Source organism: Tachypleus tridentatus, chromosome 10 (assembly GCF_004210375.1).
Source record: "Tachypleus tridentatus isolate NWPU-2018 chromosome 10, ASM421037v1, whole genome shotgun sequence".
In the NCBI taxonomy this organism is placed as follows: domain Eukaryota; kingdom Metazoa; phylum Arthropoda; class Merostomata; order Xiphosura; family Limulidae; genus Tachypleus; species Tachypleus tridentatus.
Window position 1 is genome coordinate 95,473,976 of NC_134834.1, and position 22,508 is coordinate 95,496,483.

Here is a 22,508-nt window from a genome sequence, read left to right on the forward strand (position 1 = left end):
CCTTAGATTATGAGTCGTGTGCATTAACCATTTATTCATGCCAGGTCTATTATTAATTAATTCAAAATTATTGTTTTTAACTCAGAGGTCTTTTACTTATGTCACCCGCTGGTATAGCGGTAAGTCTACGGGCTTACAACGCTAAAATCATGGGTTCGATTTCCTTCGGTGAACTCAGCAGAGAGCCCTATGTGGCTTTGCTATAAGAAAACACACACTTCTATTTACATTATAACAAAGCAATAATGAAATAATTATCAACCGTTTTACAAACTAAAAGTAGTTAAAAATGAAATTTTTGATTATTTTATTTAAAAAAAAAATTAAATCTTGAAAATACAGTTGCGCTTTGCAATGATATTCAAACATTACTATATCTGAAGTTCTAAAATGTCTGGATTCTGGGGTGAAACAAAATCCTGCATCTATGTTCATAGTATTTCTGTTAGGAAATGCAATTCTACTTTGTGTTATTTGTCGACGTGTGCAGAAAATTCAACGGTTATAAAACGAGAATTATTCGGTGTAGGTATGTTTTATCATATCTTAATATACTTATTATTAACAGGAGTTAAATCAACTTTACTGTTAATGTGTGTGTTTTAATAGCAAAGCCACATTGGGGTATCTGATGAGCCCATCGAGAGGAATCGAACTCCTGATTTTAGTGTTGTAAATCCGAAGACATACTACTGTACTAGCGGAATGCGTTTCTGTTAATCTACAGAAAAATTAAGAGATGTAGTTATCATTATCCACTGTCCATATTAAATAGTTCTGGTCGTAACAATCATTAGTGAGGCCAACCCGGATGAAAATCAAAGACAGGCAAGAAAACTACAATCAAAATAGGCGCATCTTAGTGGCAGAGCGGTGCGATTGCGAACCTACAACGCAAGAAACCGGGATTCGATACCCGTGGTGGGAAGAGAATTGCGCTTTGTTTTCAGTTTAGGCCTTATAGCGAGCTCTTGTGGGTATATTTGTTCGACTGCGTCTAGGAAACTTTATAATTAGGTATAAGATGCACTATATGTACATCTTCAAGCGTGAATGAAATGCAAAATTGTATTTTGTAGTTTTCGCTATGATTTGTTATGTATTAAATTCTAGTCCGAGTAAATATAATATCTGCAACTTATGGACTGAAATTAATACGTACTAAAATTCCCTGAATCTGTTTGAGTGACTGACCTTACCGCGTAATTCCTGCACTGCGTTACACAGCTGTATCGTAACAACAGAGACAGGATAAATAACACATCTTGTAAATTGAATTCTATAGCTATTGGATCAGCCTATTTGAACTTTTAATGGGAAAAGAGAAGTATTTAGAGTTATAGACACAACTGTGATATCCAATAAAGTAACGAGTTTTTCCACATACGCTTGACTTGTTTTGAATATATTATTTTAAAATAGTTGGATTGTGTATTGTACGCTTATTGCTCGAATTCATCGCCATTAAATCACAGACACTTACTACAAATAATCCAAGCCCGTATACATAAAACTCTGACAAATTTCGGCAATAAATATTTTATATTATTGGTTAACTGTAGACATTGCAAAATTAAATATGTGGGGGAAACTAGGTGATGATTAAAAGGCATCATGAATTGATATAAGTCTTCTAATAAAAATAAATATTAAAGTTTCCTCTACAAGCACATCCGCATTCTTTTGAAAATTTTCACACTCAACCCGTAGAATTAATACAACATAATGAATTCTAAAGTTTACGCAATAATCCTTTGAAACAGAAGGCTACTAAATAAAATCTTTAAATGTAATTTCTCCTGCAGAATTAACGACCATGTTAGAAATGTTTCCAAATTAAAGCTTTTAATTTGAAAATAATTCATATCTTTCTCAGAGATTACACGTTAATCCAATTAGTTCACGGACGTAAATACAGGACAAGCAATATTCATTCACTTAAAGATTCACTTACGAACTCTAAACTTCATATTGTCTGACATTTATATAAAATAACCTAAAAACAAATGATCATTACGTTTGATGAGCAATTTAAATCAGTTGTTATTTGTTTCTTGTCATCAGTTTTATTTTACGAACGTAAAGATGAAGTTTATCCTATAAATCCAGTTGTTGGCAGACGTATTGAAGTAATTAATAGAGTTAAATTTATAGCTACAGACTTATTTACGAAAGTGGTTAAATAACACTTGTAAAACTTGATACCTATGATTAGCTATTCTAGTATAAATGGCATTAATAATAGAACGACTTATTATAATAACGTGGCAGATAACATAAAGAAACAGGAGGGGTACTCAGGAGAGCACATATATCCGGTGACATACGTAAACACAGAAATGAAAATATAACTTCTGTCAACTTCTGGGGCGGAGAGAATGAGAAACTGCATGATATTTCATCATCTTGTTTCTAATTTAATTTATTTCTGAACGATTATTTTTCAGGCCCGGCATGGCCAAGTGGGTTAAGTTTCGAATCCCGGTCGCAGTAAACATGCCCAACCTTTCAGCCGGGGAGGGCGTTATAATGTGATGTTCAATCCCATTATTCGTTGGTAAGAGAGTAGTCCAAGAGTTGGCGGTGGGTGGTGATGACTAGCTGCCTTCCATCTCAGTCTTACACTGCTAAATTAGGGACGGCTAGCGCAGATAGCCCCCCGAGTAGCTTTGCGCGAAATTTAAAACAAACAAACAATTACTGTCGCTTAATCTATCGGTAAATTATTTAAAGCAATGTACTAATGTATGTGTTCCTTTTTGGTCCATACATACTTGGTTATCAAGGATGTTGGAAAAATATACTACGTGATTTTGACTTAATTTGTTGCTCATCAAACAATCTATACATTGCTTACGAATGTTCATAAAGAAGTGAAAATACGCTCAAGGTGATGAAAGTACAATGTTTTCAAGGAAAATAAGACAGTTTTATTTAATCAAAAATAAGTACAAGAAATGAACTTAGAATAACTTGTAATTTCAGTGAAGTTTCGACGCTTCAGTTGTAACTTTGTACTTGTTACTAACACAGTACATATAATTTAAATAGTATACTTTTAGCTTATTAGATCACTTGTGAAACAGTAGTAAAATTCATGCGTTTCTTCCAATTATTAAACACATCTTTGTTTAGAAGTCAGTATTTCATTTTAACACTTATAGAGCATCTTGATACGCTTTATGTCGTTTTGACTGAAACCTGGCTTATCATAAACTTCTTTCAGAAATTTTCCACTTTTGGCTATCATTGTTTTCGAGATTTTGTCCTTTGAGAATGACTTTTCACCGTACAACATAATTGAATCGTAATCGAAGTCAGTTAATAATCTGTTTTGATCTTCTCTGAGTTTTACAAACTGACTATCCATACCTAGAAAAAAGTAGAGAAAACAATAAAGTTCAGTTTTATTGTACAGCTGCCACGCTAAAAATTAGAGCTTTTTCAATTTTGAGTACATTTCAGATATTTGTTGTCATAAATTAGGATAACATGTGTTTTACAAGTACATGATCTGAATTATAGCTATTACGGTCTGGCGTAGCAAAAATAAACTCGCGTTATTTATATTTAAATTTTACCAATATTATTCTATATTTTGATAAAACATGTGAAATACCAGTACGAGGTTTGCTTGGTTACTGTTAAGCACAAAGGCACACAACGAGTTGTCTGTACTTTGGCCACCACGCATATTGAAACCCATATTTTTGTTGTTGTAAATCTGCAGACACGCTGTTGACCAGTGGGATAGTATAAAATTCGTAAAAAAAAGTTACTTACATGAGGAAAGTTAATTCAATTTCATTAAAATTGGGTCCTTGCATGGATAAGTGGACAAGGCACTTAACTGAGAGTCGCGGGTTCGAATCCCAGTCACACCAAACATGCTCTCCCTTTCATATGTGGGGGCGTTATAATGTTATAGTCAATCACACTATTCGTTGGTGGAGTAGTAGCTCAAGAGGTGGCAGTTGGTGGTGACGACTAGCTGCCTTATCTTTTTGCTGACTGTAGCTAACACACCGATTTTTACACGTTTACCAAAGGAAATATTCAAACTCACCAGCCTGAATATTATTCCACATGATAATTAAGTAGTCATCACGGTCAGATCTGTTCTGTTCATGCCAGAAACCTACAGCGTGACCCAACTCATGAACAATGGTTCCAATATATTCACATCCTGTTCCCAGCGACAGCTCCTGCGCTCCTATGTGGGCATTTCCAAGATAGGAGTAACACCTGCAGTAAATAAAAATATTGCTAAGGTTTGTGTTTGACGTTCTCTAAAGTCTTTCTAAAACAAAGCGAAATTCAGAGAGGAATAAGTTACAAAAATGTAGACACGAAGGAAGAATAATAGATAATAACTAAACACCTTTTAACACACTTTTGACAGATACGTATATAATATTTGTTCCCTTTGGTTTCACTGAATAACACCTTTAAAATATAAAGTACACATAGAATATCAATATCTGTTTCTGAATCACCGTAATGTTATAAAAATAAATCATTCACTACCGTTTTAAGAATACTTAAAAATTGATCAAAATGCTCGGTTAACAGTAATGAATTATAACTAATTAGTTTAAACTCTTTCACAGGGTAATACAAGGGTCGTGAGTTCGAATCCCGATCGCACCAAAACGTGCTCGCCCTTTCAGCCGTGGGGACGTTATATGTGACGGTCAATCCCACTATTCATTGGTAAAAGAGTAGCCCAAAAGTTGGCGGTGGGTGGTGATGACTAGCTGCCTTCCCTCTTGTCTTACACTGCTAAATTAGGGACGGCTAGCGCAGATAGCCCTGGTGTAGCTTTGAGCGAAATTCAAAACAAAAATCATATTTCACGGGATAACTATTGTAATGAAACAAAGATAGTTGTGGTAAGGCACAAACAACTTCTTTCTTCTTTCAGCTGATGAATGAAAACATTTCAGTTAGTTTGTTAATAGTTGTTGTTGTAATGTGCTACTGTTGCTTTTAAAATGGTTAAAACTGTTTAAAGTTTGTTGGTCAAGGTGTAGTCTGTTTAAGTCTTGTCCTAGGAGCTCGTATGGCTTATTTTTGTTTCGAAATCAAGCAGCTCTGTTTGTAAATATTAAAACAAGTAGTCGTTGTCAAGAAATGTAAGTTATTTAATGAGTTTAAACAGTTTATTTGCAGAAACTAACATATTTTAAAGTACTTAAGTTGCCATTTCTCTGAAACTAATTGTGTTTTGTGCACACTTTATCGTATACGCAATGTCTCAAGCGACTATTTTAGTTCAGAAAGATTTGGTTATTATATTTTACCATTAGTTTTCAACAAATCAATATCTTGGCTGCAAATTTAAACATGTTTTAATGTTTTTTATTAACGATGCAGCCCCAGTGGCACAGCAATTTGTCTGCTGACTTGCCACGTTAGAAACCGAGTTTTGATACCTGTTATGGGCAGAGCACGTATAGCCCTTTGTGTAGCTTTGTGGTTACTTACAAAAAAACAGAATTAATAATGGATAAGAAGTCCTGGTATTGTTTCGATACATTTTCTAACATAACAAAAAACATTAGATATAATACCAACTTTCGAATTGCATTATTTACTATTTCTTTGTTTATATTTTAGAGTAGAGCGACAGTACGAGTTCTTTTATTCTGTCTTAGAGAATCGTAACCAAGATTTTATGAAGGCAAGACCCCCAAAGTTGGTGACAACCAATCGTTAAGCCTCCCCTATTCTAAATTATATACTTCACGTTTACACTCGTACATCTGTGTGAAGTGAGCCATTTCTATATTGCCTTATTACTTAATATTGTTTGGTATTCGATTGTATCCTAACATAAGTCCTAAGGTGTTGGTGTTACGAACAAAAATCAAATTTGTAAGTTATGAATTAATCGATTTCTTACCCAGATTCATTTATGAGCCCTAATTTGCAATTTTTATGTTTTAATACATCTATCACATTAAACTGTCTCATGATATCAGTACCAAGTAATTCAGTAATAGAAATTATTTTGAATTTCTGTTATTATTGAAAAACTGAAATGTATATATTTTTTTATTCATATAAACTGAAACCATAGTTTACAATTCTAACCTTACCCTTGGCCTTGAAAGATTCGAACGTAGTTTCTCTCAGTAGTTCTCAACTTAAATCTCAAACAAGTGAAGGTGTGATATTGAGCTATGGCACTGCGTATCTTTCCTTGGAGACCAGCTATTAAAAGAATCAACTAAATGTAATAGTACTGTTTTCAACTCATCTTGGAGAATAAAATCAACTTAAAAACAAGTAAAACAACTGCTTTTTACTTAAAATTAAAATCTACTATGAAGACAAAAAGAGTTAAAAATATGACGCCCAATATGGATAATTAGGACTTCAACATCTCACGTGTAGTAACAGGTTGACTTAATAAAATTTTCCACATAGATTTGAAAAAAAAGTTCTTTGAAAGCTCTCCTCTGTACAGATGTTAACAATGAACATCAAGAACTATAACAGTAAAATAGATTAATTTCAAGGAAACATAATAATTTAAAATAGGAACGAATATTCACGTGGGAACGTATATTCTGTAGCATCCAAAGCTTAATTGTCATGTACTATTGCAGCAAAATTAATATTAACTTTGACCAAAGCAAACTCTCTACTGTAGCTAATATTAAATAATGTAATAATAAATTACTGCAATAATAAATATTATTCTCACGTCCTAGTACAAATTATTATATGCAAACAGCAAAATGAAATGGAGTCTTTGTTTTTACTGTGATTCCTAATGATCATTTCTACACAACAAGCGTACTCAGGTGTACCAAAAAATGGTTGATCCGGTGATCAAAACGTTGTACTTGTTCTAAAAACAAATCTAGTTTGCTGTAAAAACTGTAAAATGTAACGTAATATAATTAAATCAGTTATGTATACAACAATAGTTTTCTTGTTGAAGGGATTTTCGCAATATTATTGTATGTAATTATTCGTATGTTCATAATTATAATATAATATGGAACAAGTCTGTTGAGTTAACTAATACGTATAACAATGAGTATCTTACTTGGTATATTATCGATAACGTATGGAATGACACCTCCTGCCCAGAGCTGGTTATCATTAACAAGGGCACCTCTTTCCTATTGTAAAAAAAAATGCGACGTATTATAAGAACATTCAAACAAAAGATGTTCTGACATAAAGAATTTCGTTCGTTGTTTCAATGTTATAGAAACGCTTGTTGACCCATAACTATTATTTCAATTTTATTAAATGTTTGTTTTTAACCCATGTTAAACTTCCGCAACGTTAATAACTTGTAAAAGTTGATAAAGTATCACTGAAGTAAAAAGTAATATATCCTGAAAAAGGATATATATATGATAAACTAATTCAGAGGTGTACTTAAATCAGAGGTAATACACTTGGCGATAATTATTTACACTGGTTCGATTTGAGAATCTAACCACAACAACAACAACATCTAATCGTTATGGTTAAAATCAGATGAATAAAAGAACTAACACTAACTAAAGTAAGAAGTTGGTTGCGGTAACAACTTACAACAAAATTCAAACTTAAGCAAAGGATAATGACACAGTTCGAACACAAAGTACGGACTAAAAAACACTAGTCATTTGCAATTATTTTTCTTGCCTATATGTCGTGACTAAAGACTCGACATCAGATACGAATAAATTACCAGCAAAAAAAAAAAAAAATGTTTATTTCCTTAGAAGGAGGATTTTCAAAATATATGTGAATATAATCAAGCAATATTTAAAGGCGTTAACCAATGAGTATAATTGTTTTTTTTTGTTTTGTTTTTTTAATTCGCGCAAAGCTATACAAGGGCTATCTACGCTAGCCGTCCCAAATTTAGGAGTGTAAGACTAGACTCACTAGAGGGAAGATAGCTAATCATCATCGCCCATCGTCAACTCTTGGGCTACTCTTTTACTAACGAATAGGTTGACCGCTCATTGTAGCTCCCCACGGCTGAAAGAGCGAGCATGTTTGGTGTGACGGGGATTAGAACCCGTGACCCTCAGATTAGGGAGTCGAGTGCCTTAACCATCTGGCCAGGGTATAATTAACCTGCCCGAATTGACGAAGATACTGTTTGAAGTAAATATAATTTTTATTCGCTCATTGATATGCTAATGAGTTTATTTAATAAACAATTGAAGAATGTGACTTCTGCTGTTATTAAATGTAACAGCTGTTTCATAAAATTGAAAAGCTAAATTTCAGTCATGATGAATTGAAAGTTTTATCGTAATTTATAATCGTTTAGTTCTATGAGGCATCTTCAGTTATGTGCGATCAGATCATAGCGTTAGAAACACAAAATTGTAATATGTGAATCGTTATTTATAATGAACAGGAGAAATAATTTGAGGGTCCAGCATGGCCACGTGGATTAAGGCGTTCGACGCGTAATCCGAGGTTCGAAGGTTCGAATCCCCGTCGCACTAAAATAGCTCGCCCTTTCAGCCTTGGGGGCGTCATAATGTAACGGTCAATCTCGCTATTCGTTGGTAAAAAAAGTAGCTCAAGAATTGGCCTTGGATGGTGATGACTAGCTGACTTCCCTCTAGTCTTACACTGCAAAATTAGGGACGGCTAGCACAGATAGCTGTCGAGTAGCTTTGCGCGAAATTCAAAAAATCAAATCAAACTATTTGAGAATGTTGTTACACATCATTGAAGATTCTAAAGAAATATAATTTTCACATATTCATAACTTAGAGAGTATAAAATGTATTATTCCAAAATAAACCGTTCGTGTTTTACGCAGGTATTTCAAGGTATTGTTAGAACAACATGACTAAGTTTAGTACTGTTAAAATGACTCTGAATATCTGTAACTTAATTATAAACATAAGTAACTTTAAAACTTTATCGAATTTCTTGATATTGTAGTTGATCATATAAAATAAATGTTTATTAATTACTAATGAGATAAGTTCGAAATTTTATCGAGATAACTTGAGAGCTTGGTAAGTTTTTGAAAAGGTAACCTTACTTCTGCATTTTTGACCCCCATAATGTCACCTTCAAAAAGGTCAGGATTTTGCATGGGTAGGTCTCCGAGGTTAATGACTCCTAAAAGAATACAAAACAGAATAATAATTCTATATAGTTTAATGAGAATGTTCACATTAAATTAAAGGCCTGTGATGTTAGAACTGACAAAAAATTGTTTCACAATGACTAGCTGTGCTGAAGAAAAATGTTTGAATAACAAAACAATGATAAAAAATTACCTGCCGAGGCCGTGACGACGACCGTGAGAGTAAGGAATAAGGCATTCATTTTTTAAAATTTACTAGCCTCGACACCAGTGTCCAGAACAAAAGAAAATGAGACTCCTCAGCGCTGTTAGCGTATTTAAAGACCCCAGAGCCTGACTTTTGTCTTCTATGGGAACCTTACATCAGGTCAGGCGGATATTTCTTTTCGGGTTAAGTTTCGAATCCCGGTCGCAGTAAACATGCCCAACCTTTAAGCCGGGGAAGCGTTATAATGTGACGTTGAATTCCATTATTCGTTGGTAAGAGTTCCTTTTAGGTCCATAGATACTGGGTTATCAAAGATGTTGGAAAAATATACTACGTGATTTTGACTCAATTTGTTGCTCATCAAACAATCTTTACATTGCCTACGAATGTTCATAAAGAAGTGAGCTCAAGGTGATGAAAGTACAATGTTTCAAGGAAAATAAGACAGTTTTATTTAATCAAAATAAGTACAAGAAATGAACTTACACCAACTAACAGGGATTGACCGTCAGAGTTGGCGGTGGGTGGTGATGACTCTCTGCCTTCCATCTCAGTCTTACACTGCTAAATTAGGGACGGCTAGTGCAGATAGCCCCCCGAGTAGCTTTGCGCGAAATTCAAAACAAACAAACAATTATTGTCGCTTAATCTATCGGTAAATTGTTTAAATCAATGTACTAATATATATGTTCCTTTTAGGTCCATAGATACTGGGTTATCAAAGATGTTGGAAAAATATACTACGTGATTTTGACTCAATTTGTTGCTCATCAAACAATCTTTACATTGCCTACGAATGTTCATAAAGAAGTGAAAATACGCTCAAGGTGATGAAAGTACAATGTTTCAAGGAAAATAAGACAGTTTTATTTAATCAAAATAAGTAAAGTAACAAATAACTTGTAATTTCAGTGAAGTTTCGACGCTTCAGTTGTAACTTTGTACTTGTTACTAACACAGTACATATAATTTAAATAGTATACTTTTAGCTTATTAGATCACTTGTGAAACAGTAGTAAAATTCATGCGTTTCTTCCAATTATTAAACACATCTTTGTTTAGAAGTCAGTATTTCATTTTAATACTTATAGAGCATCTTGATACGCTTTATGTCGTTTTGACTGAAACCTGGCTTATCATAAACTTCTTTCAGAAATTTTCCACTTTTGGCTATCATTGTTTTCGAGACATTGTCCTTTGAGAATGACTTTCCATCGTACAACATAATTGAATCGTAATCGAAGTCAGTTAATAATCTGTTTTGATCTTCTCTGAGTTTTTCAAACTGAGTTTCCATACCTAGAAAAAGTAGAGAAAACAATAAAGTTCAGTTTTATTGTACAGCTGCCACGCTAAAAATTAGAGCTTTTTCAATTTTGAGTACATTTCAGATATTTGTTGTCATAAGTTAGAATAACATGTGTTTTACAAGTACATGACCTGAATTATAGTTATTACGGTCTGGCGTAGCAAAAATAAACTCGCGTTATTTATATTTAAAGTTTACCAATATTATTATATCTTTTGATAAAACATGTGATATACCAGTGCGAGGTTTGCTTGGTTACTGTTAAGCACAGAGGCACACAACGAGTTGTCTGTACTTTGGCCACCACGCATATTGAAACCCATATTTTTGTTGTTGTAAATCTGCAGACACGCTGTTGACCAGTGGGATAGTATAAAATTCGTAAAAAAAGTTACTTACATGAGGAAAGTTAATTCAATTTCATTAAAATTGGGTCCTTGCATGGATAAGTGGACAAGGCACTTAACTGAGAGTCGCGGGTTCTAATCCCAGTCACACCAAACATGCTCTCCCTTTCATATGTGGGGGCGTTATAATGTTATAGTCAATCACACTATTCGTTGGTAGAGTAGTAGCTCAAGAGGTGGCAGTTGGTGGTGACGACTAGCTGCCTTATCTTTTTGCTGACTGTAGCTAACACACCGATTTTTACACGTTTACCAAAGGAAATATTCAAACTCACCAGCCTGAATATTATTCTACATGATAATTAAGTAATCATCACGGTGAGATCTGCTGTGTTCATGCCAGAAACCTACAGCGTGACCCAACTCATGAACAGCGGTTTCAACATATTCACATCCGCCTCCCAGCGACAGGTCCTTCGCTCCTATGTGGATATTTCCAATATAGGAGTAACACCTGCAGTAAATAAAAATGTTGCTAAGGTTTGTGTTTGACGTTCTCTAAAGTCTTTCTAAAACAAAGCGAAATTCAGAGAGAAATAAGTTACAAAAATGTAGACACGAAGGAAGAATAATAGATAATAAGACATTTTTAACACATTTTTGACACATACGTATATAATATTTGTTCCCTTTGGTTTCACTGAATAACACCTTTAAAATATAAAGTACACATACTATATCAATATCTGTTTCTGAATCACCGTAATGTTATAAATATAAGACATTCACTACCGTTTTCAGAAGACTTAATAATTGATCAAAATGCTCGGTTAACAGTAATGAATTATAACTAATTAGTTTAAACTATTTCACAGGGCAATCTGAGGGTCGCATGTTCGAATCCCGATCGCACCAAAACGTTCTCGCCCTTTCAGCCGTGGGGGCGTTATATGTGACGGTCAATCCCACTATTCATTGATAAAAGAGTAGCCCAAAAGTTGGCGGTGGGTGGTGATGACTAGCTGCCTTCCCTCTTCTCTTACACTGCTAAATTAGGGACGGCTAGCGCAGATAACCCTCGAGTAGCTTTGAGCGAAATTCAAAACAAAAATCATATTTCACGGGATAACTATTGTAATGAAACAAAGATAGTTGTGGTAAGGCACAAACAATGTTTTTCTTCTTTCAGCTGATGAATGAAAATATTTCAGTTGGTTTGTTAATAGTTGTTGTTGTAATGTGCAACTGTAGCTTCTTAAAATGGTTAAAACTGCTTAAAGTTTGTTGGTCAAGGTGTAGTCTGTTTAAGTCTTGTCCTAGGAGCTCGTATGGCTTATTTTTTGTTTCGAAATCAAGCAGCTCTGTTTGTAAATATTAAAACAAGTAGTCGTTGTCAAGAAATGTAAGTTATTTAATGAGTTTAAACAGTTTATTTGCAGAAACTAACATATTTTAAAGTACTTAAGTTGCCATTTCTCTGAAACTAATTGTGTTTTGTGCACACTTTATCGTATACGCAATGTCTCAAGCGACTATTTTAGTTCAGAAAGATTTGGTTATTATATTTTACCATTAGTTTTCAACAAATCATTATCTTGGCTGCAAATTTAAACATGTTTTAATGTTTTTTTATTAACGATGCAGCCCCAGTGGCACAGCAATTTGTCTGCTGACTTGCCACGTTAGAAACCGAGTTTTGATACCTGTTATGGGCAGAGTACGTATAGCCCGTTGTGTAGATTTGTGGTTACTTACAAAAAAATAGAATTAATAATGGAGAACAAGTCCTGGTATTGTTTCGATACATTTTCTAACATAACAAAAACATTAGATATAATACCAACTTTCGAATTGCATTATTTACTATTTCTTTGTTTATATTTTAGAGTAGAGCGACAGTACGAGTTCTTTTATTCTGTCTTAGAGAATCGTAACCAAGGTTTTATGAAGGGAAGACCCCCAAAGTTGGTGACAACCAATCGGTAAGCCTCGCCTATTCTAAATTATATACTTCACGTTTACACTCGTACATCTGTGTGAAGTGAGCCATTTCTATATTGCCTTATTACTTAATATTGTTTGGTATTCGATTGTATCCTAACATAAGTCCTAAGGTGTTGGTGTTACGAACAAAAATCAAATTTGTAAGTTATGAATTAATCGATTTCTTACCCAGATTCATTTATGAGCCCTAATTTGCAATTTTTATGTTTTAATACATCTATCACATTAAACTGTCTCATGATATCAGTACCAAGTAATTCAGTAATAGAAATTATTTTGAATTTCTGTTATTGTTGAAAAAACTGAAATGTATATATTTTTCTTATTCATATAAACTGAAACCATAGTTTACAATTCTAACCTTACCCTTGGCCTTGAAACATTCGAATGTAGTTTCTCTCAGTAGTTCTCAACTTAAATCTCAAACAAGTGAAGGTGTGATATTGAGCTATGGCACTGCGTATCTTTCCTTGGAGACCAGCTATTAGGAGAACCAACTAAATGTAATAGTACTGTTTTCAACTCATCTTGGACAATAAAATCAACTTAAAAACAAGTAAAACAACTGCTTTTTACTTAAAATTAAAATCTACTATGAAGACAAAAAGAGTTAAAAATATGACGCCCAATATGGATAATTAGGACTTCAACATCTCACATGTAGTAACAGGTTTACTTAATAAAATGTTTCGCATAGATTTGAATAAAGTTCTTTGAAAGCTCTCCTCTGTACAGATGTTAACAATGAACATCAAGAACTATAACAGTAAAATAGATTAATTTCAAGGAAACATAATAATTTAAAATAGGAACGTATATTCACGTGGGAACGTATTTTCTATAGCATCCAATGCTTAATTGTCATATATTATTGCAGCAAAATTAATATTAACTTTGACCAAAGCAAACTCTCTACTGTAGCTAATTAAATAAATATTATTCTCACGTCCTAGTACAAATTATTATATGCAAACAGCAAAATGAAATGGAGTCTTTGTTTTTACTGTGATTCCTAATGATCATTTCTACACAACAAGCGTACTCATGTGTACCAGAAAATGGTTGATCCGGTGATCAAAACGTTGTACTTGTTCTAAAATCAAATCTAGTTTGCTGTAAAAACTGTAAAATGTAACGTAATATAATTAAATCAGTTATGTATACAACAATAGTTTTCTTGTTGAAGGGATTTTCGCAATGTAATTGTATGTAATTACTCGTATGTTCATAATTATAATATAATATGGAACAAGTCTGTTTAGTTAACTAATACGTATAACAATGAGTATCTTACATGATAAATTATCGATAACGTATGGAATGACACCTCCTGCCCCGAGCTGGTTTTCATTAACAAGGGCACCTTTTTCCTATAGTAAAAAAAAATGCGACGTATTATGAGAACATTCAAACAAAAGATGTTCTGACATAAAGAATTTCGTTCGTTGTTTCAATGTTATAGAAACGCTCGTTGACCCATAACTATTATTTCAATTTTATTAAATGTTTGTTTTTAACCCATGTTAAACTTCCGCAACGTTAATAACTTGTAAAAGTTGATAAAGTATCACTGAAGTAAAAAGTAATATATCCTGAAAAAAGATATATATGTAATAATCTAGTTCAGAGGTGTACTTAAATCAGAGGTAATACACTTGGCGATAATTATTTACACTGGTACGACTTGAGAATCTAATCGTTAGCCCAACAACAACATCTAATTGTTGGAGTTAAAATCAGATGAATAAAAAAACTAACACTAACTCAAATAAGAAGTTGGTTGCGGTAACAACTTACAACAAAATTCAAACTTAAGCAAAGGATAATGACACAGTTCGAACACAAAGTACGGACTAAAAACACTAGTCATTTGCAATTATTTTTCCTGCCTGTATGTCGTAAGCTATAGATTCGACATCAGATACGTATAAATGACCAGCAAAAAAAAATGTTTATTTCCTTAGAAGGAGGATTTTCGAAATATATGTGAATATAATCAAGCAATATTTAAAGGCGTTAACCAATGAGTATAACTGCTTGTTTGTTTTGTTTTCGTTTTTGTTGTTTTTTAATTCGCGCAAAGCTACACGAGCGCTATCTACGCTAGCTGTCCCTAATTTAGCAGTGTAAGACAAGAGGGAAGGTAACTAGTCATCACCGCCCATCGCCAACTCTTGGGCTACTCTTTTACCAACAAATAGTGGTATTGACCGTAACATTATAACGCCCCCACGGCTGAAAGAGCGAGCATGTTTGGCGGGACCGGGATTCAAACCCGCGACTCTTGGATTACGAGCCGAACGCCTTAACACGCTTGGCCATGCCGGGCCTTAACAATATGTTATCCATACTTCAACTGTGATATACAGCGACAACGGGGCTTTTCAACCAATATCGAGCTTGGCTTTTCAGACTGGCCCAGATACAACTGTGTTGAGACGAAATTTATATTACCAAAAAATAACTTGATAACAACTGTTACGGTGTGAATTTAATTACATTGATGGAGTTTCTGAAAGTAGCCTTTTGGTGAAGTTTTAGTAGTAGCAATGGAAAACCATTCTTCTGTTACACGGTTTAATGGTTTGTGCCTTATAAAGGAAAGCTGAATATTTATTATAAGTCTCTTTTAAAAAAAATATTTTATTAGAAAACACAGGAAATGATATTGCATAACTGGATATAACTGGATCTAGGTGAATGCGAGTTTATAATAGCAACAAATTAAGGTGCACCTTCCTTTTTACAATACAATTTTCTGGTCAATAGACACTAGTTTAGAATTATTTTTAAAACTTAAATAATGCATCAACATTGATGACGAATAAAGCATAATCAGTAACTGTATAATAAATTTAAAATAGTTTAATCGTCTGTTCTATAAAGAATTTAGCTCAAAGCTACACATAAGTACTTCACTCCCCATGCGAGTTTTAAAGTTATAGGTTAAAAGTAAAACATCGAATCAACGTCACCCACCGCCAACTTGCTGATTATTTTGGCTTATTAGTGGTATACGACGCTTTTTCTTATAACGTACCCAAGACTACATGGAACGCTATATACATTTTTTGTGTCATTCGGTCACGACCCACATGACATTGGGTCTACAGTCCGGAACGCGAAACATATAATTTTTTTTTTATGTGTTATCTGACTTGCTTAATAATTTGATCAAAAGTAATGTTCCATTCACTTAATGAACTTTTACCTTACTTATCAGCGATGAAAATGTCATTTAGCAGCAAGTGAGTTTGAAGCATTATCACTAGAATTGGCTATAGCGAGTGCAAAGATAGAATGTTTGTTTTCGAATAGGATCAAAAACATATAAAAATAGGTTATCAGCCTTGGACGAATCATTCATGATAAGAAACAGGTGGTAGGTTTGTTGTGGGAAAGCGAATAAGAAAATTGTGTTGTGTGTTTGATGATATCATATACCTTTCTGCATCCCAAAATCTATAATTCCCCCCCACCCTCACTGCGTAGTTACAAAGCTGGAAACCGGGTTTCGATATCCGTGATAGACAGAGCACAGATTACTCATTGTGTAGCTTTGTGCTGAATTCCAAGTAAATAAATCGATAATTACATTTTATTTTAGTGTATATTTGAACAGAATGAATAAATGTATCAACACTGAGACCGAACTGTGTTCATTCCTAATACCTACCCTCGTGGGTTCTATAAAAACTTTAAATTCGTTACGTTTACGTAATTTGACCAAAAATTAAAATTATATCAGACATCGTGAGCACTAAACTGATGACATCTTGATCTGTGTGATATCTGATCCTAAAATCTATACTTGCTTCATGGTATGTCTGCAAACTTCCAACGCTAGAAACCGGGTTTCGATACAGACAGTCCAACTTCTTCTATTTCTGTCACTAACTTTGTATTCCTTCTGGTGTACTCTAGGTTTCTATAAATAATTATGAACATTAGTGAACCATAACTCGTCTATCATATGTATTGTTGTATGATATTATTAAAAAGTGGAAGACAATGATATGATTTTTTCTGTATTCTTTCTCGATTTATTAATAAAGAAAGCATCAATATGGTCGAACTGTTTTAGAAACTAACTTAGTACGTACTAATAGACTTTATAGAAAAGGAACTTATCCAACAAAGTATATTTTCATCTTTATTGTTGCAAACGAATGAAAAGAGAGACTGAACTGCCTATATGTACGAAGAAATTGACAAGTATAATAAATTTATTATTGCAGTAAAAATGTGTGTTTTTACTGTGTGCATGTTTATATATATGGCAGATTGTCACCTAGTTTACGCCCAAATGTGAGAAGTTTCCCTTATGGTCTGGCAAGCTTTTGTCTGTAGTTCCTTGACAGACAAGCTCTTTGGTTCATTCTAGAATAGAGAGACTATTAAAGTTGACCTCACTAACCACATGGTGATGGTCAAGTTAATTTTATTCTACGTTATTCAAGGCTTTAAAGACTTATGTTAATAGAATATTAAAAACTTTCAACAGGTGGCTGTTCGTGTACATCACGTTTTTCATTATGTTCCTCTTGTAGTCTGTACCTATGTTTACACTGTTTTCATTATGTTCCTCTTGTAGTCTGTACCTATGTTTACACTGTTTTCATTATGTTCCTCTTGTAGTCTGTACCTATGTTTACACTGTTTTCATTATGTTCCTCTTGTAGTCTGTACCTATGTTTACACTGTTTTCATTATGTTACTCTTGTAGTCTGTACCTATGTTTACACTGTTTTCATTATGTTCCTCTTGTAGTCTGTACCTATGTTTACACTGTTTTCATTATGTTACTCTTGTAGTCTGTACCTATGTTTACACTGTTTTCATTATGTTCCTCTTGTAGTCTGTACCTATGTTTACACTGTTTTCATTATGTTACTCTTGTAGTCTGTACCTATGTTTACACTGTTTTCATTATGTTACTCTTGTAGTCTGTACCTATGTTTACACTGTTTTCATTATGTTCCTCTTGTAGTCTGTACATATGTTTACACTGTTTTCATTATGTTACTCTTGTAGTCTGTACCTATGTTTACACTGTTTTCATTATGTTACTCTTGTAGTCTGTACCTATGTTTACACTGTTTTCATTATGTTACTCTTGTAGTCTGTACCTATGTTTACACTGTTTTCATTATGTTACTCTTGTAGTCTGTACCTATGTTTACACTGTTTTCATTATGTTACTCTTGTAGTCTGTACCTATGTTTACACTGTTTTCATTATGTTCCTCTTGTAGTCTGTACCTATGTTTAGTCTGTACCTATGTTTACACTGTTTTCATTATGTTCCTCTTGTAGTCTGTACCTATGTTTACACTGTTTTCATTATGTTCCTCTTGTAGTCTGTACCTATGTTTACACTGTTAGCAATATCACTTTTCTTCACCAGTTATTTGAACTTACGTTTCTCCAGTTCCTTTTCAATAATAGAAGGATGTCTTTGATTTTCTTGAATTCGACAGTTGTTTTTCGGGCAAGCAAGCTGGACCACTGCACTGATGTTATGTCCTATCAAAGGAATTACTTCACTTTGGTGCCTTCTGTACAAATTCTCGATGGGCAGCTTTAAGATCAAAATAATAAAATCTAAGGATGGTGGAATTGTTGGCTTGAAAATGCCCGTCACCTTAAATGCAAAAATGTAAACATGAAATAATCATCTTTTAGTGTCCAATCGGTTTCATTATTTCTGGTTTAAAGTCACCAGTAATCGGGCCCGAAATAATGTTCCTTAAGACCACATCCTTAACCATCTCCATTTTAACAACAACTGAGGTGGAGTTGGCCCGGCATGGCCGAGCGTTCAGGCGTGCGCTTCGTAATCTGAGGGTCGCGGGTTCGCGCCCGATTCGCGCCAAACATGCTCGCCCTCTCAGCCGTGGGGGCGTTATAATGTGACGGTCAATCCCACTATTCGTTGATACAAGAGTAGCCCAAGAGTTGGCGGTGGGTGGTGATGACTAGCTGCCTTCCCTCTAGTCTTGCACTGCTAAATTAGGGACGGCTCGGTACAGTTGGCTAACAACCTACTCACTTAAATACCTGTTCAGGAAACCGCAAGTGATTGCGGCCCTATGTTCCTTGACGGAATCGAGTGGTTGATGATGAATGATGAGATGGAGTTACCCGAAACCTTGTTAACGCTATTTATACTAATTTATAATTTAAATATTAATTTGCTCTTTTGCTCATCAAACAATAGAAAATGCTGAAACAGGAAAAAATAAATTGAATTAATAAATTTCTCTATAAGGATTGTAAAAAAAATCATATTTTGCTACACGGTATGATACCAAAGATATTTTTCTTTGAAATAGATTATAATTTATCTTAAAGTTTGTTTGTTTTTTTAATTTCGCGCAGAAATATTCGAGGGCTATCTGCGCTAGCCGTCCTCAACTTAGCAGTGTGAGACTAGAGTTGAGGCAACTAGTCTTCACCACCCACCGCCAACTCTTGGGCTACTCTTTTACCAACAAATAGTGGGATTGACCGCAACATTATAACGCCCCCCACGGTTGAAAGGGCGAGCATGTTTGGTGCGACGGGGATTCGAACCCGCGACCGTCAAATTACGAGTCGAACGCCTTAACCCACCTCCTGGCCATGTCGTGCCCTATCTTAAGGAACTGCCTATCATAGTGTGTAGAAAACAAACTAAATTCTCGGGTTTTAGACTATTGAGAACTGGATCATGTTTCATATTACATGTATAAGTTTTAAATTGATTGAGAAAATGGGCATTTATAAGACGAATATTACAGAGAGTTCGGTATTGGAGGTGAATTAATATTTTAACATTCATGAAGAGTAAGCTGACAAAGAAAACCCAAAACTGTACTTGGATTATCTTTTTTACACGTGTCCAATTGATACCGAAACTCGAAAGAGAAGACACGAATGCTTCTTGAGGCTGCAAAACAACAGAATGAATAAAGTTATTATAAATTAAGTAATTTTCACAAGCAAAAAAGGTTTGGAGATCTAATGCATTAGCCACAAAAAAGTTCTAAAGCAGTGAATTTGAGACTGCGATATACCTGTCAGCGAACCGCTAGTGATACGTGGAGCAAATGGTGATGGTGCAGAAATAAATTAATATAAAATATTTTGAGTTTTGGAAGTTTTTTCTCAGTGAGGATAAAATTTCAGAAATGTTATATTTTACTGGTATTGTGTGTGGTAAACAGTGAATTAATTTGTTTTAGAGTAAAGCTACATTAGCTATGTTTACCGTGGGAATCGATCCCCGAATGTTTAGTTTCATATATCTATAAATTTACAACTTGCACCAGGAGACCAGTGAATTAAAAACTCCAACATGAGAACAGATGAAAATTCTATACCGTTTTAACAGAAAGTAAAAGTAAACTTAGACGAAGCTTCTTGTGAGGGGAAAATTATTTCTTTTAACGGCTTCGTCTGGAGCTATCGATATTCTTGTAACAGTTTTTTTTCCGGTTTAGAGCAAATTATTTATTGACCCTGTTGCTTTAAAAGTTTTAACTGTTGTTTGCAACTTCGAAAGTGTGTTTGAAATTACATTCCTATCTCTGACTTTAAAATTAAGGCTTAATGTTGAAACTGATTTCACTTGAAATTGACAAACTTGTCGCATATTTTTCAATTGCATGAGAAGAAAAAAAAAACAGTCACATATTTTCATATCATACTCACACTATTACATTTTTGTGTTGTTTTTTTAATATACATTAGTTTTATACAATGCCTCAAAAAATGTTTAAACAAAACGCAAGCCTGAAAAGCTTGAGAACAAATTATCTAAAGAATTTCATTATAATTCTTTAGAGTTTTAAAGTGTGATATCCAAAGAATTCTAAAGGTCACTAAAAATATTTATAAACGTTGCTTTCAAGAAAAGTCTAAAGAGTTAAAATAAATATTTTATGGACGAACTGACTAGAGAATATTCTACATCAGTTATAATATGTTATTTCAAGTTTTTGTGCGGGTAATAATGTGTAATGAAATAGAGAAGTTTTGACACAATTATTCATTGTGAGTTATACATCAGTGGCTTTGTCCACGAACGTTGCCACTGTCTTAGAACTGATTAAAATGTTTTAAGATATCTTCGCAGTATTTGAGGCCCAGCATGGCGAGGTGGGTTAAGGCGTTCAATTCGTAATCCGAGGGTCGCGGGCTCGAATTCCCGTCGCACCAAACATGCTCACCCTTTCAGCCGTGGGGGTCTTATAATGTCACGGTCACTCCCACTATTCGTTGGTAGGTAAAAGAGTAGCCCAAGAGTTGGCGGTGAGTGGTGATAACTAGCTGCCTTCCCTCTAGTCTTACACTGCCAAATTAGGGACGGCTAGTGCAGATAGCCCTCTTGTAACTTTGCGCGAAATTCAAAAACAAACAAAATCCTAATGTTCAAATTTTTTCACGTTGCACTATATGTTCTAGTTCATGTGAACTGTAATAATGCATTGATTTTCATTTTGGGATGTACTTAAATGATAAATACGTGTTTTAAAGCAAATATCTTTAGTTACGTCATTATAAGCCCAGAAATGTAAAGGGTTTATCTGTTTGTTTTTTTTTAATTTCGCGGCAAGCTACTCGAGGGCTATCTGTGCTAGCCGTCACTAATTTCGCAGTGTAAGACTAGAGGGAAGTCAGCTAGTCATAACTACCCACCGCCAACTCTTGGGCTGCTCTTTTTTTAACCAACGAATAGTGGGATTGAACGTCACATTATAACGCCCTCACGGCTGAAAGGGCAAGCACGTTTGGTGTGACGGGGATTCAAGTCACGACATTTCTGGGAGTGTTCCAGTGGCATCCGTACCTTTTAATCAGATTTTAACCATGGTGGATTAGAACCTCACTATATATGCTAGCAGTCAGGGCACCTTCGATTTTATGGGAGTTTCTGATACGCTTGGCTCAGGTACAGCCATTGAAATGTATTGGTCCATCCCATGCTTCACTGTAGCTGTCGGACATTGAATGTTTAACAGCTATTTAATGCCAAAAAGATGAAAATCAAATTATTTTGTAAATGGAAAAATTTCCCTGGTTTGATGTTCGCACTTTTTTATTTCTTTGCCCATTTCACTTTGGTCTAACGTATTTATTTACTCTCGAGGTTAGCCCGCTCGACTCGTAACCGGTTGCGGGTTCGAATCCCCGTCAAACCGAACATGGTGGCCCTTTTAGCCGTAAAGACGTCATTATATGACGAACAATTCAATTATTCGTTGGTAAAATAGTAGCCCAAGAGTTGGCGGTGGGTGGTAATGAATTGTTGCCTTTTCTCTAGTCTTACATTGCTGAATTATGGACGGCTAGGGCAGATAGCCCTCGAGTAGCTTTGTGCGAAATTCAAAATACAAACAAACGAACTGATTTGTATAGCAAATAAACAACTCATTAAACTCAGACCATTAGTCCTTATCGTGATAGTAGTGAGGATACGAGTTGTCTATTCAACTGGGCTGCACCGTACTTTCCAGTTCTATTTTCCAAACTGAAATAAATATTATTAAAGCCCTTTGAATGGCCCTCCTCCATTGAATTGCTC

At 34.5% G+C, this 22,508-nt stretch overlaps 1 protein-coding gene and 1 pseudogene across 2 annotated transcripts; both read right to left on the reverse strand.

Annotated features, from left to right (window-relative positions):
* Positions 1-2,907: 2,907 nt before the first annotated feature.
* LOC143229909 (astacin-like metalloprotease toxin 5) lies at positions 2,908-9,425 on the reverse strand. The gene is made up of 6 exons (XM_076462779.1): positions 9,267-9,425; positions 9,026-9,105; positions 7,061-7,136; positions 6,102-6,216; positions 4,067-4,245; positions 2,908-3,372 (listed from the first exon to the last, which is right to left on the reverse strand). Exons 1-6 carry the CDS (start codon positions 9,313-9,315, stop codon positions 3,152-3,154), a joined length of 720 nt encoding a protein of 239 aa, XP_076318894.1. The 5' UTR covers positions 9,316-9,425; the 3' UTR covers positions 2,908-3,151.
* A 756-nt stretch (positions 9,426-10,181) lies between these two features.
* On the reverse strand, positions 10,182-22,159 carry LOC143228410 (astacin-like metalloprotease toxin 5; annotated as a pseudogene). The gene is made up of 7 exons (XR_013015327.1): positions 22,124-22,159; positions 18,362-18,584; positions 15,921-15,943; positions 14,236-14,311; positions 13,308-13,422; positions 11,273-11,451; positions 10,182-10,580 (listed from the first exon to the last, which is right to left on the reverse strand). The product of XR_013015327.1 is annotated as an astacin-like metalloprotease toxin 5 (transcript).
* Positions 22,160-22,508: the final 349 nt, after the last annotated feature.